Genomic DNA, 19,977 nt, shown 5'->3' on the forward strand with positions numbered 1-19,977 from the left:
AGATTGCTATATCCTTTTAATCAGAGATTACACCTCTAGGAATTTATTCTAATTAAGTAAATACAGTTTTGTTCACAAACTTCTATACAAGATTGATTGCGGGGACCTCCCTGGTGTCCAGTGGTTAAGAATCTGCCTTGCAGTACAGGGGACTGGGGTTCAGTCCCTGGTCAGGGGACTAAGATTCCACATGCCTCGGAGCAGCTAAGCCCGTGTGCTGCACCTACTGAGCCCACACACTGCAACTAGAGAGTCCGCGTGCTGAGACAAAACATCCTGCGTGTCGGGTCAACTAAGACCCAGTGCAGCCAAATAAATATTTTTTGGGAAAAAAAAAAGATTGTAGTGTTTAAAACAGTCAAAAAGCAAATATAAATGTCCAACAATAAGAGAACAAGTTGAATTAAAGCCAGTGAACATATGTAGAGGTATTTATTGACATAGAAAGATGGTTACATATTTTTAATTGAAAAAAGCAGATAAAGTTATGTACAGTATATACTAGTTCTAAAAAAAAGTATATTCATAGAAAAAAATCTGGAACAATTTCAGATATCATCTGGTTATTTGTGGAGAGTGGTTGAATCTTACCTTCTCATTTTATTATTTTTACAAAATAAGGTGTGACTTAATCATTAAAAGTCCACTTAGGTATTATTTGCATGATAGTAATAATCGTAATAATTCATCCTTTCAATCATGTTCATGTCTGATAACCTACTTCTAGACCAGGTTCCCTTGAGAGCTTCTGTTTTCTTAAAAAGGCAGGTATAGGGAAACCAATTTGGTTCCTTGCCCTGTCTCTTGACGTTTCCACAAAAGCTCTCACAGTTCATGTTCCACTCAGTTTAGCTTTGAGTTTGACAAATATTTAACACATGCCTACTATTCATTATCCAGGGTCTGATTTGGTTATGGGCAACAACGGGATCTTAGCTTGGTTAAAAGACTTTCAGCTTCATTGCTTGAGTGCCTGCTCTGCCACTTGAATAGCTGTTTGATCTGGGCAGGTTACTTAACCTCCTTCATTTGAAAACAAATATTGATTGAACTCCTCCTATGTGTTAGACACTGGAGGTAGAGCATTGAACAAAAGCCCCTGTTCACAAAGCTTCAGTTCTAATGGGAAGAGATGGATGATTAATAACCATGTGGTGATAAGTGCTGCAAAAACAATGCAGGAGAAGGCAAATGACAAAATGAGAGGACAAATGAGGTGTGGATGTGGGAATCTTATTGCTATTTTAGGAGGAGTGATCAGCGAATGGACCTCCACTGAGATGATGTTTGAGCAGAGACCTGGAGATGAGGCAGCCTGTTGGGAGGTGGCGTGTGGGCAAGTTTCAAAAAGAGACAGTGGTGTACTGGCTGTAGCCCACACTTGTTCTAATCACACGTATCTCTTCCCAATTCTGTGTTCAGTGAAGTTTGTACCTTGAAAGCAGCCAGTATGAGAGCATTTATACACAGAAATCAGAAAATGCTACAAGTCAGAATTTTGTTTTTGATTTTTTTCCCCAGAGAGCCACTTGTTAAATATTTACCAGCACACTGCTGGGAAGAAGGAGCAGTAAGTGCAAAGGCCCTGCACTTAGGAGTTAGGAGTGTGCTTGATCAGTTTGAGGAACATCAAGGCAGCCAGGGTGGCTAAACAGAATGAGAGGGTAGATGGTAGGAGATGAGGTTAGAGGTAGCCAGGAACAAAGTTGATAGGACTTTGCAGGCATGGTAAGTGGTAGACTTTATTGTAAGCGAAATGGGGGCCATTAGGAGGCTTTGTGCAGAGGAGTGACACGTTTCTGACTTAGGGTTTGAACTACACAGGGAGGGATCAGGAAGGCCAGTCAGGAAACGCAATAACCTCTTGGTGGGGTGGAGCCAGTAAAAAGAGCGCCTCGATTTATTCATCTTTTCAGATGTGAAGTTTAAGTAAGTTGGCTTAGCATAGTGACTAGCATACAGCAGCCCCTACATAAGTGATAGCTGTTATTATTGACAGATGCCAATCCTGGGAGTGGGGAAGGGGTTCTCATATCTAATTAGGAAGACCAATCATTCCAGCACCACGTGGTAAGAACTGTGTTCCAGACAAAGTATAGAGAAGAGATACTTAAAACCAAGTTGGGCACAGGAAAGGCCAGGAAGGGTGTTTGAACAAAAGGGCAGCACTGGGAAATGGAAGGAAAATAGAACGTTTAAAAGTGTCTACACCTCCTCAACTCCCCAGTTAAGGGAACAAATCATAGCTTTATCCTTTAGCAAAATAATCAGTGATGTGAAGAAATGGTGATAAATTACTCTGTATGTTAATTAAATTACCTAGCAGGCTGTGTATCATTATATTCTCATTCAAATTCACTTGTCATTTTATAAATCCCATGTAGCCTTTGACTCTGGTCAGCAATCGGATATAAAAACTCAAGCCACTAAGAACTTCAAAACTCACTATGGAAAAATGAGTTCTTAATCTAGAGCTCAAGCATGGGTTTTAGGAGGTCTGTGAATTTCTTGAAGATATTTGCAGAATTAGGTGTGCAGGTGTGAGTTTTGGACAGGGGGATCCATAGCTTTTATCAGATTCTCAAAAGAGGTTTATGACTCCCCCCCCAAAAGATTAAAAGCACTGCTACTGAGATTAATATTAGAAGGTAAAAGTCAGTCTAAAAGAAATGGGCATGTTTTTGTTTGCCATTTCATCTATCAGTAAAATATTCAGTGGTATAAAATAAAGTGATATTTTAAATCACATGAAATCAGTAAAAAAACTGCATTTAAAATGTGGTTCCTTTATAATAAGAACTTTGTCATTTTATTCAAATATGAACTATCAATTTGGACCCTGTTGGGTCCAAATTTAGAATTTTACCTGTGCCAGCTTACAGGCAAAATTTGCTCTATTGATCATGCCAGGATCATACCTAATATTCTTCCTTTTGAAAGTTTTCTGCCCCTGATTTTGTTATTGTTGTTTATTGATTAACAATTCCCTGCACTCTTCTTGGTTAAACTGCTGAGTTGCAAAGTAGTTAAGTAATCCCTAAGGGCTTCTTCAAAGCCAGAGAGATAGGAATGTTTACTGAAATTTTACTTTAAAAAGAGAATTAATGGAAATTAATTGCTCTGACAAACTTCTAGAGACTCTTCAAGTCAGGATCTCACCTTCTGCTAGTCACACCTGGACTACTTACCCACCTGTTTTTGTCTGCATCAGGCAATTATGAAGTGCTTCATGAGTTGTAATAATTCCTCTTTCTTGAGCACAGAGAATGATCTAGACACCTTGTTGAGTGCATTATGTGTATAATCCCATTGAATCCTTATGACACCTAATGAGATAGGAACTTTATCCCTATTTTATAGATTCCACCTCTCAGCTTTATATTGATATATTAGGTAACCAATCTGCCCTTTATTGAGTATTTACCATGAACAAAGCCCAGTGCAAGGTGCTTTACTAAGATTATTGGATTGAATCCTCACCTCATCATAAGGTTCCTGAGGGAGGCATTACTGTCCCCATTTTACATACAAGGAAACTGAGGCTTGGAGAAATTGTATCAGTTTCCCCAAGTCACATAGACAGTAAGATGGTATGATATGAACCAAGATCAGCTTCCAAAAACTACTTACTTAATAATATATCATACTGTGAAATTCACTTTAAAAGCCGTTGACAAGAATTTCAACTATTTGAAGTCAAAAATCATGTCATTAAACTTTGTGTACTCCTCAGGACATAATATAGCACCTCGTACTTAGTAGGTACTCAAGAACTGTTTATGAGCTGGTGACTTATCACAGTGGGTTGAAAAATAGAACATCAAGGGCATAAAGATGTATCTTATTTCCGAAAGAAAATAAAAAAACTTCCTTCGCTTTCCTTGGGGGATATACTGTTTCTTGAAAGCAAAATAACAGGGGAAGAAAGATTGCGGCAAATGGAGAAGGTGGTATTGACATGTATGTGCTACCATGTGTGAAACAGACAGCTGGTGAGAAGCTGGTATATAGCACGGAAGCCCAGCTTGTGCCCTCTGATGACCCAGATGGGTGGGATGAGGGAAAGGGAGGGAGGCTCAAGAGGGAGGTGATACACGTATAATTATGGCTGATTTGCCTTGTTCTGTGGCAGAAACCAATACTATATTGTACAGCAATTATCCTCCAATTAAAAAATATATTTAAAAGATTACAGAAAATCTTTTTAATAACCCCCACATGCCTGGTTCATAGGTTAAAACCTTACCTATTATACAAGGGTTCCCAACTTTCTGTACTATAACTGCATCATATTGATGTTTGCAAAACGAACAACCTTGATTAGGATTAGTCTTGGTGGGGGAAAAAAAGCAGCTCAATATTTTAGAAATACGTGTGGTATACAACATAGTCAAAACCCAACATCATTTTAAGGTATAAAAGGGGTATTAGAAAACACTCAGGCACAGGTGTAAATGCTTAGACATGTGGCCCCACCCTCCTCATGGTCCCTGTGCATGTTTTTCGGCTGGCGGCTGGCACCTCTGTCCTCGGCACAGCCAGGCTTCTTCAGTGGGAGAGCTGAAGAGTGGTGGGCCCGCGAGGAGTTCCTGAGGATGGCACTGCTCTAGTACTCCAACGTCACAGACTTGGTTTTGAGGTATTCGTTTAGAGCTTCCTCACCTAGGAAAGAGAAAAGCAGTTGATGGACTGTGTTCACAGGTGGACGTGATGGCGCCAGGTGTAGTGTATCTCACTGAGCAAGAGAGTGGGGCTGAGACAGTGCTTCTCAAACGTTCGATTTCATGTGAATCACCTGATCTTATGACACTGTAGAGTCTGATTGGATTAAATCCAGCAGAGGCCCCAAGGTTATAAGTGAAAGTTGCTCAGTCGTGTCTGACTCTCCAACCCCATGAACCATAGCCCACCAGGCTCCTCCTCTGTCCCTGGGGATTCTCCAGGCAAGACTACTGGAGTGGGTTGCCATGCCATCCTCCAGGGGATCTTCTCAGCCCAGGAATAAAACCTGCATCTCCTGCATTGCAGGCAGATTCATTGCCGTCTGAGCCACCAAGGAATCCCTATATGCTTCTAACCATTCCCCAAATGCTGATGCTCATGGTCTACACTTTGAGGATAAGGGTTTAGACCAGCTACCAGGCCTTCTAAGGACCACACTGTTGACTTATCAACCTCTACCCAAAACCCTTCTTTATGTCCTGGCTTGATGATAAATCTTCATCTCTCTTCCTCACCATTTAAGCTGAACAAAAGTGATCAGGATACTGTCCTTCCAATTACATTAAATGTAATTATATTAAATGCAGTTAAATGCATTAAATCCAATTACAATAAATGCAGAATAGAGTGAAGTTTGAGATCATTTTGTTTCATTTTGTTAGAGAAAACAGAAATGTATTTTTCCTGACTTACATAGTATGTTAAAGACACAGAAGGCATGCATGCGTGCATGTAGTTACTATAGTCGTGTCTGACTCCTAGCACCCCTATGGACTGAAGCCCTCCAGGCTCCTCTGTCCATGGGATTCTCCAGGCAAGAATACTGGAGTGGGTTGCCTTGCCCTCCTCCAGGGGATCTTCCTGACCCAGGGATTGAACCGGAGCCACTTGTGTCTCCTGCATTGTAGGCGGTTTCTTTACCCACTGAGGCGCCTGGGAAATCCACAGAAGGCATATCCAGGCAAAAAATAGGTCTGCCATTTTGTTTCTGTGCCGTTCCTGTTTTGAGCTTCCGCAATCATCGATTTCTACAGCAGTTAAGGGGCATGAATACCATGAGTGAAACTAATGAGTATATGATTCTAGAGTTAAGTTTAAACTCAGTGTTCTTACTGTTAAATTAGAATCACCTTAGGGAGCTTTTAAAATTCCTGATCCCAGGTCACACCTCAGACCAGTTAAATCAGCATCTTTGCATTTTTTTTTTAAAGCTCCCAGGTGATTCTAATCCAGTGTGCAGCTGGGAACCATTGAGCTGAGGGAGTTTCAAATTCAGAGAGGAAGAAACTGTTAAGACAAAGTCTACTGTGTTATAATAAAACAGACAAATCGATCATTCTCTATCCAAAGACAAATGGAACACTATTGCCTTCCTGATAATGCTAACACTATTGCTTCCTGATAATAATTTCCCTAAGAAAATCTCCCCCTGTAGTTTAGATCCAGGGATGAAAGCCAGATTGAAGACATGAAAAGAAAAAAAAGAATTAAACTTCAACTCAATGGAATTTAAAACGGGACTCACTCTAATTGTTGCAAATAAATTGTCAAATGTCATCAGGAAAGAGAAGATGTAAAAATACCCCAAATTAACAAGCAGACTGTAATTTTGGTAAATCACAAACATTTCAACTTTTGAAACAACATGCCAGACTGTGAGGGGTGAGGACATGGGCTACACAGCTGGAAGACCTCGCTTTGCAGTCTTGTTGTCCATGGCTGGCTGACTGACTTTGGGCAAGTTGCCCAGTCTCTCTGAGGGCCATTTTCCTCATCTGTAAAGATAATAATAGCACCTGGGTTCCCATGGCTGGGACTTCCCTGGTGGCTCGGTGGTAAAGAATCTGCCTGCCAATGCAGGAGATTCGGGTTCGATCCCTTGATCAGAAAGATCCCTTGGAGAAGAAAATGGCAACCCACTCCAGTATCCTTGCCTGGGAAATCCCATGGGCAAAGGAGCCTGGCATGCTACAGTCCATGGGGTCGAAAGGAGTTGGACACAATTTAGCAACTGGATAGCAATGCTCCCGTGGCTATTGTGAGGGCTGCTGATATGCTCTTATAGGCCTGGTATGTATTTAGTTTTCAAAATAAGCTATTACTGGAAATGTGATAATGTTGCTGCCCACTGTAAATTACATTTTTGGGGGCTTTCTGCAAACTCTATGTCTGAGCTCCCAGAGGCCCAGAAAACTCTGCCAGTTTCAGTGTGGACTCTGAAAGACTGCCAAGTGGTTCAGAGACAGCATACATTCTTGGAGCTAGCTGGTTGTTGCCTTCTACCCATTTTCCTTTCTTGGTTCCACTTGGTCCCATGACACCTAAACCAAGTTCATGCTGAATGTCAGGTTAAAAGAAACAACCGAACATATTTTAGCTAAATTGTCAGTGTTTTCTTTTCGATAGGAATCTTCTTTTTTAAAAGGAAGCCCTTTTCCATACAATTTGTGTTCTTTTCTATATGTACGTTATGTTCAATAAAATGTTTAACCATTGATATGTGGCAGCCTGGGATGGGAGGGGAGTTTGGGGAGAATGGATATGTGTATATGTGTGGCTGAGTCCCTTTGCCATCCACGTGAAATTATCAATATTGTTAATCAGCATACTCCAAATAAAATAAAAAGTTTTTAAAAAATGTTTAACATTGAAAGAAAAATCAATGCCCTTGAAACCCCAGATCAACTACCATGTGGGAAATGCCCTTTAAAGCAACATACAAGTGTTGGACAAAGCACGAAGTGGGCTTTTTATGATGTGCAGTAGAAAGGTAAGGCATATTCATACCTAAGTCTTTTCCAAACCCAGACTGCTTAAATCCGCCGAAAGGAGCAGCCACATCCGTCTTGTTGTAGGTGTTAATAAAAACAGTTCCTGCTTCTAGTTTTTCACTCACATACATGGCTTTATTTATGTCTCTTGTAAAAACTCCTGAGGCCAAGCCGTATTCTGTATTATTTGCTCGCTGCAACACTCCATCGACGTCCCTATAAGATGTTTTTAGGAAGACATAAAACCTCATTAAACGTAAAAGCAAAACACTTTCATTTTATGTTCTAATATTTTTCCCCTCTGTGTTAGAAACAGGAAAACGTTACTGCCAGTGTGCTTACATTTTTATAAATGAAATATTCCAGGCTTACACCAAAAGAAACGCCCAATGAGATATTACAACCCTAGTATTGTATTTTTTCACATATATCATGTGACACCCTTTAAAATCTGAGTTGAAGTCATCTTTTCAATCTTCTTCATTGGGTTTCCTTCATGACTACCCCATTTGTCTTTCCCCTGAGTTCCATATATAGATATTATATATTCTCAGAGCACCCTCTCAGTCCCTCCATCTATTCAGATTTTACATGCACAGTTCATGGGCTCATTCCATGCCTCACCCTGAAGCCTTCTCAGATCCCATCAGTGCTACTGCTTAGGCGGTAGAGTGGAGTGGCCCAGTGAGAAGGCTCAGCAGCCAGACTGCCTGGGTGACGTTTGGGCAAATGACCCCATCTCCCCCAGCTTTTCTGTATTCTTGTGAAAAAATGGAAATAGTAATAATAGCACCTGTCTGTTGTCATAAGGATTAAATGAGCCAATAGTGTCTGGAACAAAGGAAATGCTCAGTGAAAGTCAGCTATAATCAGGTAGCCCACGTTCCTCCAACTCAGTCACCTTCCAACTAGACAGGAAGTTCCCAAGGAGAAAGAGAACATTTCATTTTTCTTTATACTAGGATGTGGCAACATCAAATGTGAACTCAATTAATAGGCTAATCCCATAAAAGGGTAGTAAAATCATTCCTTCAGTGGGTCTGGTGACTTCCCTGCCTTCTGTCTCAGTATGTGTGCGTGGCCAAGTCAGTGCAGACATGAACCCACTCGTGTCTCTGCTTGTTCCAGTTCCCATGTGCCTGCCATACTGTATCTCATTTTTATGAGTGTCATCCTAATGTTAAAAAAAAAAAAAAAACATGAAATTTCTACAACATGGCCAGTAAATGCAAGCCAAGATTTCATCTGGGGATCTGGCAAGGAAATGGGATTTCTGTTCCAAAGCTGGAAGAAAAATTAGTTGTGCTGAATTCTTTGAAGAGACAACAAAGGCTTGAATGTGGTGCCTCCCCTAGGGATTTTCAAAGGTAATCTTGTCTCTATCCAATTTTCAAATTTCATGAGAAATGTGGAATCTCACTTGGAGTGGACTAGACTCTGCTAAAACTCTCACACTTGATGCACTGCACTTGATCGCACTGAAGATATTCATAGATTGGACTAAGGCTGAAAGATGGCTGGATGCCAATGCCCACTGAGGACTGCTGAGATCACACAGCTTCATAGTACACCTTGTCCACTTTTAGAATAATAACAATGATTGCAACTGCACCAGCAGCAAACACATTTAAATCTTCAGTCGCTCAGTCGTGTCTGGCTCTTTGCGACCCCATGGACTGCAGCACGCCAGGCTTCCCTGTCCATCACCACAATGATCCCAAAACATAGATGCTATTAATAACTAGCCCAACTTCACAAATAGATAAACTTTACAAATAGAGAAACTTAATAGAGGAATTACGCTAGTAACCCAAGCCCACAGGGGTGGTCAGTGCAGACTCCACCCACTGCATTTCCCACCTACACCCTCTTGGGTTAACTGCCTGTCTCTTTGTCTGTCTCCCCTATTAGATGGTGACCTCCTTGAGGATAGGATTTGTGATTTATGTAGGCTTACATTCTCTAAACCTGGCTTCTAATATCTGCATGGTTAACACGACTATCATATAGGGGAATTTATAATTAGGAAAAGAGGTTAAAAGAGCATCTTTTGATCAGTATGTCAAAATGTTACTACAATTTAGTGTCCCCAAAGTTCTCTTACAATCTATCAAAGACCAAGAAGCCCTTCTGAACTGGGTATTCTGTTTTTTACCACCTTCTCATTGGTTAAAGAAAAACTAAAGCCAGAATTCTAAAGAACTGTGTGCAGTATACCAGAGAGTCTATTATATTAAATATTATGATAGGAACTCAGTTACCATATGGACTTCTTTGATATGCTAAACACTTTGGGAAGTTTCAGGGACCCTGACAAACCAGTACGTCATTTACAGTTGATTATAAGGTGACTGTGGGCTTTCTACAAAGAGTTGAGTTTTAGGTTTTTGGGGGCATGATCCCCTGTGGAGAAAACACTCCACTCTTTCTTTGGGAAAATCAGATTTCATAGATGATGCCTTCTCTAAAAATGTAAATGCAAAAACTACTTCTGTTAGTCTCAGTTACTGGCCTTATTCCAGAGATGTTTCAAATGCCAACTGTACAAAAATTAAAACTAGCAAATACCATATGATGTCAGCCATTAATTTAAGCTAAGGAGCAAAAATTTATTACAACTTACATTGTAAGTTAGCATTCTCTTCTAATTATTTGTCAATTATTATTATGGTAGAAATTGTATCGGAGAAGGCAATGGCACCCCACTATGGTGTTCTTGCCTGGAGAATCCCAGGGACGGGGGAGCCTGGTGGGCTGCCGTCTATGGGGTCGCACAGAGTCGGACACGACTGAAGTGACTTAGCAGCAGCAGCAGCAGCAGCAGCAGAAATTGTATGTTCTTTAACTTTATGCTCTGTATATAGCACAGTGGTAGGGGAAAAAAAAACCTATATCTAGTCAACCCAGTTAAATTATGCCTAGGAACATACCCATTTTGGAATTTAGAAATGACCATAATAGGCCCAAAGGATTCCTCTTTGGCAAGATACATGTGGTCTTCCACATCTGTGAAGACAGTAGGTTCCATAAAAAAGCCTATTTGAAAACCAGAAGAAAATAACATCAATTATAGTGTAATTTTCAATTAGTAGTTCTCTCATTTAATTACATTACAACTTTTTTTTCTTCCCTTCTGGGTCAGTAAAACCAAGAAGACTTTCATTTTCCTATTTGGTGTTAACAATCCTAGGTTCTTATATTTTTAATGTCCTTATTACAAAAATTTCAAACATATGTAAAAGTAGAGAAAATAGTATAATGAATAGTAAAATAAATCTTTATGTATATATTTTGCTAGATTTGATTCATTTTTTCCTTGCTGATATAGTTTAAAGCAAATTCCAGAGACATAGATTTGTACTAGAATACTTGGAGTATAAATTGTAATGTACATTATCATACCTAACAAAATTAACGCTAATCCCTTATTCATAGTTTGTTTCAATTTAACTTCTAATTTTTAAATTGAGATATAATTGACACATAACATTAATTTCAGATGTACAACATAATGATTTGATATTTGTATTCAATTTCTGATTTCTAGAAAATATCTCTTTGTAGTTGATTTGTTTGATTCAGGGATTCAAATAAGTTACACTTTGCATTTGGTTGTTAGATAGCTTTAATCTGGAACATTTCCTCCCTTATGCCCACCCCTTAATTTTCATGGCACTGACTTGTTAAACCGGTGAATTCACAGTGGGAAAGAATCTGCTTGCTAATGCAAGAGATTCAAGAGACACAGGTTCGATCCCTGGTGTGGGAAGATTCCCCTGGAGTAGGAAATCGTAACCCACTCTGATATTCTTGCCTGAAAAATCCCATGGACAGAGGAGCCTGGTAGGCTACAGTCCATAGGGTTGCAAAGAGTCGGACATGACTGAAGTGACTTAGCACACATGCATGACTTTGTTAAACAAACTGATTCAGCTGTCCGGCAGAATATCTTAGGCATTTCAGATTTGTCATTGCTTCTTTGGGATGATATTTGATTTGTTTCCCTATCCCCTGTGCTTCTTTAAATAGAAAATATGATATAAAGGCATGGTTAGATTCATGGTTAAATGTTTTTGGCAAGAATACTTCATCGGTGATGCTGTGTTACACACTGGATCCCATAGAAGACACATCATATCCAGTCGTACGGCTGGTACTCAGTCTATCACAGTAAGACAGGAGGTTTTACACCTGTTGTTTGTTCATTTTTCTCTCCTTTTGGGTATCATGGCATGGAGTCATTCACATACTTCTGTAACAAGTACTGGGTTCAGTTCAGTTCAGTCGCTCAGTCATGCCCGACTCTTTGCAACCCCGTGGCCTGCAGCACACCAGGCTTCCCTGTCCTTCACCAACTCACAGAACTTGCTCAAACTCATGTCCATCGAGTTAGTGATGCCATCCAACCATTTCATCCTCTGTCATCCCCTTCTCCTCCTGCCTTCAACCTTTCCCAGCATCAGGGTCTTTTCTAATGAGTCAGTTCTTCATTAACAGTTACACAACAGGAATGAATCCTTCCCAGGATAAACTGGCTAAGATTAAGCCTCACATTGCCAGGAATGAAAACCGCCAGCTCCTGAAACACACTTATCCATTACGCTTGTTTACTGCATAGCTAAGGGCCTGTCACATCATTTTATTTGATTTTCACAGCCTTGTAAAGCAGGATGTGCGCATTTCATCGCATTTTACAACTAGGGCTCACCAAAACTATTGTCGAAGGTGTCACAGCTTAAAAGTGGCCAAGCAGGATCTAGAATGTATTTCTTCTGACCATAACATAAATGCCACTGTTTACTTCTGAGGCAAGATGGTGCTGTAATGAAGACTGTTACCAATTATTCCAACTTAAGAAGCCAGGCCCCCAGCATCCCTCCCCTGGAGGTGATCATACCTGGCCTTTGGACTTGTCTTCCTCCATACACCAGGGTGGCCCCCTCTTTCACTCCAGCTTCACAGTACTGCAGAAGCTTTTCCAGATGGGCCTTATGATTTTGGGGCCCATGATCGGTAGATCTGTCAAGTGGATCACCAATTTTCATCTTTTTAATTTCTTCCACCTGTATATCACCCAGTTTGCAGAACACAATTGACTGTTAATAATAGTAATGGATACCCTTCACCGAGCTTCCGCTGGGTGATGGGTGTTGTACTGAGCTCTTCCCAGATGGTCCTCACTTAGTCTTCATGGTAGCATTGGAGGTAGATATTTATTTCCATCTTACATATGAGGAAACTGAGGATCAGAGGGGCTAAGTGACTAGCCCAAGGGCACACGACCACTAAATACTGTAGAGTTTTCTTGATGTGAAAGCCCAAGCTTTTAACCACTGAGTTTTAAACAGAACACAAGCCACATGCATTATATTAAAATTATCTTGAATGTTAATCCATTAAAATAGCAAACCTGATGTTCTGGAATTTTTGTCAATACAGCATACTCTTCATGGCAAAGTAATTTCTAAAATGGCCACATTGTTGTCTTTTTCCTCTCCCTAAATGTGGCCGACTGCCCTTGTGAAAATCTCATGGTATAGCCACACTGGAGGACATACTAGAATATTCTGATGAAAAACAATCTTTATATGGAACATTCATCACTCACACATGCTCCTTGGTTATCTTTTTTTTTTTAAACTTTTTATTTTGGAGTATAGCCAATTAACAATGTCGTGATAGTTCCAGCCAATTAACAATGCTGTGATAGTTTCAGGTAGACAGCAAAGAGACTCAGTCACACATATACAAGTATCTATCTATTCTTTCCCAAACTCCCCTCCCACTCAGGCTGCCACATAACATTGAGCAGAGTTCTCCGTGCTATACAGTAGGACCTTGTTATCCATTTTAAATACAGCAGCATGTACATGTCCATCCCAAACTCCCTAACTATCCTGTCCCCCCATCCTTCCTGCCCTGGAAAGCATAAGTTTGTTCTCCAAATCTGTGAGCCTGTTTGTTTTGTAAATAGGTTCATTTTGTATCATTTCCTTTTAGATTCCAATATAAGGGAAGTCACACAATATTTCTCCTTTTCTGTCTGACTTACTTCACTCAGAATGACAATCTCTAGGGCTCCTTAGTTATCTTAATCTGTTTCTGAATTTCTTGTTGTTAAGACCAATTCTAATAAGGAGAAAGAATGGGAGTTACCATAACCCCACAGGGCCATGAATTTTGAATTTAGGTCTGGCTAAAATCCCTCAGTAAGTGCTCAAAAAATAGCCATTGAATAAAGAAATTAATCCTGTTCCTATGTGTGCAAAACATATTATTGATGGACTGATAGCAGCAAATCTGTGACATTTCTGGTCTTAGCATTTGAAATTTCAACAAGTTGTAGTTGTGAAAGCCCATGATGTGTCATGCTGTGCCCTGTATTTTACTAAGGCACAAACATGAATTTGTGGGGTGCTCATGAGCCGGACACTGCCCGCCGTCTGCCCTTCTGTATGGCTTCCTTGTTTCCTACTCTCATGAGGAAAGATGCCTTTGCTTCTTGGGGGTGGAATTGGGGAATTGGCTCTGAAGGCAAAGAAAAGCTGGGTGCTGGTTTTTCAACTAGAAACAAATTTGTGATTACTACAACCATAATGATGATACACTGAAGTATGTTCAGAGTTCATTTTTACCACAGAATTCATCTTAATAGTTCTATAAATGCTTCTAGTCTCATATTTACGGAATCGTGTCCAACATCAGGGGGTATGTAGGTATGTATCTATCTTAGTGGAGGAAATATATATGCTGTCATTTTACTGTAAATTCAGGGTTTGTAAGAATCTAGTGGTATACCTCTCATAGGCAATTTAGGGATTTATAATAACCTAGGGGTATATATCCCATAAATATCAAGGATCTAATATACTATAAATACAGAGCAAGATAAAGGTAATAATAGCTCTTCAGTATACTTTATCAGGTTTTTTAATATAGACCTATAACTTTTTACTATGAAAAGTCATAATTATATATAAAAGTAGCCAAATAATATAATGAAACTCCACATACCCATCAGTCAGCTTCAACAACTGCCAAGCCATGGTCAATTTATTCCCTGACTTACTTCCTCCCCTTCTGCATTATTTTGGAGCAAAATCCAAATATCATAATCTAATCTGTAAATATGTCAGAAAGTACTTCTAAAAAATAAGGATTGTGTTGTTTTTTAAAAATATAGTATCATCACTATAATCCCAGAAGTACTTTGAAAGTAAAGACAATTTCTATCCAACTCACAGAGCGAATCTGAAGATGCTTACCACTCTTGTCACAAATTCATCGTGGATGGATTCTTCCACAAACAGCCGACCAGCTGCAATACAATTTTCTCCTTTGTTGAAAAATACTGCCCCCATGCCCTTTGGCAGCAAAAGACAAAATACTTTGTTATTTGGGAAGTCAAGGTTGTCATAAAATTGCACACACTAAGAATTGTCTTATCATAAAATAGCAGGCAACACAGAGAAATTAGAGAAAAAACACAAGCCCTTGGTCTAGTTAGTGATGCTTAGAGATTCTTGGTTTTGATATTTTTAGAAATTTTATTTCTCCTTTCCCCTTTTCTATCCATGAGTACTTTACAAGAGATGTACCTATCAAGGATGACATACCGATAAAAAGATTTTGTGTTATAAGAAAATGTAGACTATACATTTAAATGTAATATTTGCATGCCAAATTTTGCTTTTAGAATCTCTACATCAGTTTATATAAATCATGAATGTTTATAAACCTCTTCATCTGTTTGTAAAAAGCTGGCCTCCAAGTTTTAAAAACACCTCTAATTATAATGACATTATTTTTTAAATTAAGTGCCCTGAGCAATCCCAAATCGAAGCATAAAGAGAATGGTTTCTGTTTATGGTCAGATAAAACCAGACCTCATTTTAAGGCACCTGATGAACAAGAAGCTGAAATGTGTTTCAGAAGTAGCACCTATTTCACTGGACTTGATCTCCTCTTACCATTCGCACAGCCTTGTCAAGTTCACAGTCACTGAATATTATAAGTGGGGATTTTCCACCAAGTTCAAGGGAAACTTTCTTCAAGTTGCTCATAGCACAGCTGGAGAAAAATAAATGGAATATGAGCATTTACTCTCTCAGTTTCTTTCTCTTATTTCTTGGACACAATTACTACTTAGGATGTAAAATATAATTGAGCCTCAGAAATATTAAGAAACTTATTCAAAGACAAAACATGCATGGTAGAATGGTGATGACAGCTGAAGCTGGGTGATGAGCACGTACATGGAGGTTCATTACACTATTCTGTGAGCTTTGTGACTGTTAGAAATCTTCTGTAAGAATTGCGTCTTTTAAAAATTCTGTGGTCAAATAATTAGAGATTCTCATGGGTGAATACAGATTCTTTGGGTGTAAGAATTTTGATTACATAAAGGCCTAGCAAAGAATTTAACATTTAACTAGATTACTGGCACACTGGAGGAAAATATCCATTTTTAGAAGTTATTAAAATTCTGTTTATTACTTCCTATTTGCAAAAAATTTGTTATTTAAAGCATTTAAAATACATTTAAAAATTCAGAAAGAAGGAAAAAAAATCACAAAATTCCATTCCATGGCTCAGTGATGACTATTTTCTTTTTTTAACCATTTTGATATACTTGTTTCTGGTCTGTTTCCAAACACAGCCTTTGCCTTAGTTAACATAGTTAGGATTACCCAATACGTACAATTTTATACCTTATTTTTCTTTCCATTTACCATTTAATAACAGTCTAGAGTTATTAAAAATTCTCCCTGACCGCACAGTATTCCATTATGTTAATAAACTTTAACCACTGCCTTATTTTAGACATTTAGATGGTTTGCATTTTTTTGAACTAATGTTACTGTTTTTCAGGAATGCATTTTATAAATAATCCAGATTTGTCTTTTATATGTCTTTTCAGTTTCTTACTTAGGCTTCCAAAACCAATTTGGGCCACAGTTTTAGTATAAAAAATTTTTTGTGCCAGATTGTTAAAGCTACCAGAAGCCTGCAGGCTTTCAATACATCTCTGGTTTTACTGACTTTGGGTTTTACACTTTAGAAAGTATTTTACTGTATTCAAACATTTCAGTACCCTGCTGTGATAGGATTTCTCTTCTACATTCGATGTGATTTTTCTCCTTCCAAAAGCACCTTATTTAAAAAAGTAAAAACAAAGCCAAAGACCTGGTTTAACAGGATCCTTAGCAAATCAGCACACTAAACCCAATACCTCTTCATGATCTGTTTGCCAATCAGAGTGGAACCAGTGAAACCAAGTTTGCGGATATCAGGGTGCTCTGAAAGGTGCTGTCCCACTACGCCACCTGTGCAATTAATGGAATAAAACACAAATTAAAACTTTATCAAGGTCTTAGGGTAGAGGTGTCTTTGAATTCACTGAAGCAGTTTTCCAAGCTCTCATTTAAATCTTAGTTTTACATTTTCTATAATAATAACAGTGTGACAAAAATCTGAATAATGTCTTCCATGCAATTGTCAGTACCCCAAAGATGGGTTATGTCTCACTTTTTTTAATCTTCTAAAGTGATTTTAAAAAACGGAAATGGGACACCATAGGGTAGTTTTATGATGTTGTACAACTTCCACCCTCCCACCCAATTCACCTGCCACTGTATTTCCACTTTAAGATATTAGCACGTGTTTCTATTGCACTGTTGCTAAACTGTATTTAGTTTTAATATTTTGGTTTGGACAAATGTTCATTCAGGTTTTTCCATAGGATGTCATGGAAAAGCCTGAATGAACTTTTTGACCAATCCAACAGCTATGTCAGGACAAGACTCGAGTGGGAAAACTGTTCTTTAGTTACAGCAAAGTAGGTTCTTGGCTTACCTGAGCCTGGAATGATGTTGATTACCCCCTTCGGAAAGCCTGCTTTAACAGAGAGCTCAGCAAACTTCAAAGCAGTCAAGGGCGTGACCTGAGCAGAAGTAGACAGCAGTTGCCTTCTTCAGACTCTGTCCTGTCCTGTGGATCAATACCTAGCTATCCTTTTATGGCCACACTAGTGTTGTTGTTGTTGTTTTTTTACTAGAGTTTATTTTTTCTCTTACTTTTACGTAATTTCTGACTTATAGCAAAGTTACAAAAAACAGTACAAAGAATTCCTACGTATCTGTCACCCATATTCTTCAACTGTTAATATTTTACTGTTTGCTTTATCCTCTTCCTCTCTCTCTGTGTTTTTGAACTGTTTAAGGAGTATGATATAATCTCAACATCCACAATATATTTTACTTATTTGCTTAGTCTTAAAATATACAGAAAATATTTTGAAAATTACTAAGCCACGTCCCTATGAAAAAGAAGCCTACTAACTTCAATATTATTTACAGTGTTTTTGCCTCCAGTCTGAGGCCATATAGACCAAATGTCAGTCAAAAGTTTCTTGGGTTAGTACTTCCTCATTGCCTTTAGCATGATGCTGTTATTAATATGAAATTTGGCTTAATTGATTTTTTTTTGTATTCAATGTTGGCCTCAGTTATGTTGATTATATTTCTTTTCTTTATTTGTTCATTTGTTGTTTTGTGGAGTACGGGAAACATGCTTCCAAAAGTGAGGATTATACAACAGTACATTCAAAGACGTGTTGTTCTCCTGAGAACCCCTTCCCCCATCCTTCCTAGGTCATCCTCCCAAGTTAATCAATCTCATTAGTCTCTGGTTTATCCTTACCATGTTTCTTTTTGCTCAAACGAACACATAATATTTTCCCTTTCTTTTTACCAAAAAGAGTGGTATAGTCATGGATCTCATCTTAAAGATCTATTACAGCAATGCATATCTCAGAAGCAAAATGAGAGTAATATGTTTACACTGAAAAACCAATGCTGATTAAGTCTTAAATTAGTATTCTGTTAGCTTGGTCTCAAAAAATGGAATGGACGAAAATTGAGTTGTGAATAGAAAAATAGTAGAGCTTCTATTTCTATATTTTAACAGAGAAAGACATGAAATAAATCAAACATAGCTAACAGTTAATATGGGGCTGGATAACGGTACTCTCACTCTGTCTGAATGAAGGTCAGAGGATCACCGATCACAGGTAAGTGTGGTGTCCTAGGAAAGAACAGGAGCTCACAAGGCCAAGGGACAGACTGTGGCTTCCTCACTTGCTCACTATGCTTTCAGGATATTGCCATGTGTTGGAGTTTACAGGCCTGCTTGCATATTCATAGACTATATTGTTGTTTTAGCTAATAAAATGGTCAAGAGACTGAAAAGGAATCTATATAGAAACTGCATAATAAACAGTAATATTAATAGGACAAACACAAGCAACAACAACAAAAAGGCAGGGTTCACATTTTTCCTCCTTCTAGTAACAGGTCCATGGCAATAAACATTATGACGTTTAAAAAAATGTCAACCTAGTTATACTTGAGGAGAAATTTTTCAAATGCTCAAATATTTAAAATTGGCAAGAAGATATTTCAAATACTGGCTTTATATCTACTATAGTTAAAGAAAATTCTAGTATGAAATCATCATGATTAGAAAGACTTTTAAAAACTATCCTGAATTAGTAATTTCCATGGGACAGAAATTTCATGTCTTTGTCACTGATAATATGCCTGACAATTAGTGTGCACTCGATACATGTTTGTAATTTTTGAATATTCCGTGTAGTCACTGGAGTTTTCCAATGCTTAGCACTCTCTTTGGATACCACCATCTAGTGGTTCTCAACTCTGGCTGTACCTTAGAAACTAATGTGAAGAAGTTAAGTAATACCAAGGTCTGGCCTCTGACCCAGACCAGTTAAATCAGAATCTCTGCCAGTGGGGCCAAGGTATTAGTATTTTTAAAAGAGAATTCTAAAATTTAGAATTTTAAATTCTAGAGAGAATTTAAAAGACAATTCTAATGTGCAGCCAGGATTGAGCACTGCTGGGCTAAGTTATCTGCCTCCTCCCTTCATTTTACTAGTTTTTTGCTGTTTAATGAGTGCTGCTGCTTGGGAGAAACAGCACTCATACAGGATGCTGGTGAATTACTCAATCCTTGTGAAAGAATGAGCCAATATCTATCACACAAAACATGGATCTATTAACTAAGTGATTCTGCTATTAGGAACATATCTTACAAAGATAGTTGCACATGTGCATGAAGCTGTATATTTTTTTTCAATTAAAAACATGTTTTTTTGCTGTGCTGCATATGGGATCTTAGTTCCCTGACCAGGGATCAAACCCACGTGCCTTACACTGGAAGCTCGGAGTCTTAGTCACTGGACTGCCAGGGAAGACCCATGATGCTATATTTAAAAGGTTATTAACTGTAACACAGTTTATAACAGCAAAAAGGCAGAAAATCTCAATATCCATTAATTAGGTATAGGTTAAATAAAATACTGTTTATTTTTTACACTGGGCTTACCTAGTGGCTCACATGGTAAAGAATCTGCCTCCAATGAAGGAGACCAGGGTTCTATCCCTGGGTTGGGAAAATCCCTTGG

General features: G+C 38.6%; 1 protein-coding gene across 1 annotated transcript in view; it reads right to left on the reverse strand.

Annotated features, from left to right (window-relative positions):
• Positions 1 to 1,724: 1,724 nt before the first annotated feature.
• Positions 1,725 to 19,977, reverse strand: part of ALDH1L2 (aldehyde dehydrogenase 1 family member L2) — a 62,792-nt gene continuing 44,539 nt past the window's right edge. Inside the window, exons 16-23 of the mRNA XM_061417149.1 lie at positions 17,349 to 17,436; positions 16,726 to 16,819; positions 15,464 to 15,563; positions 14,759 to 14,857; positions 12,391 to 12,556; positions 10,424 to 10,529; positions 7,510 to 7,709; positions 1,725 to 4,662 (exon numbers count right to left, since the gene is read on the reverse strand). Coding sequence (XP_061273133.1) covers positions 4,607 to 4,662; positions 7,510 to 7,709; positions 10,424 to 10,529; positions 12,391 to 12,556; positions 14,759 to 14,857; positions 15,464 to 15,563; positions 16,726 to 16,819; positions 17,349 to 17,436 — 909 coding nt within the window. The 3' untranslated portion in view covers positions 1,725 to 4,606. The remainder of the gene's footprint in view (positions 4,663 to 7,509; positions 7,710 to 10,423; positions 10,530 to 12,390; positions 12,557 to 14,758; positions 14,858 to 15,463; positions 15,564 to 16,725; positions 16,820 to 17,348; positions 17,437 to 19,977) is intronic.

Source organism: Bos javanicus, chromosome 5 (assembly GCF_032452875.1).
Source record: "Bos javanicus breed banteng chromosome 5, ARS-OSU_banteng_1.0, whole genome shotgun sequence".
NCBI classification, from domain to species: Eukaryota; Metazoa; Chordata; class Mammalia; order Artiodactyla; family Bovidae; genus Bos; species Bos javanicus.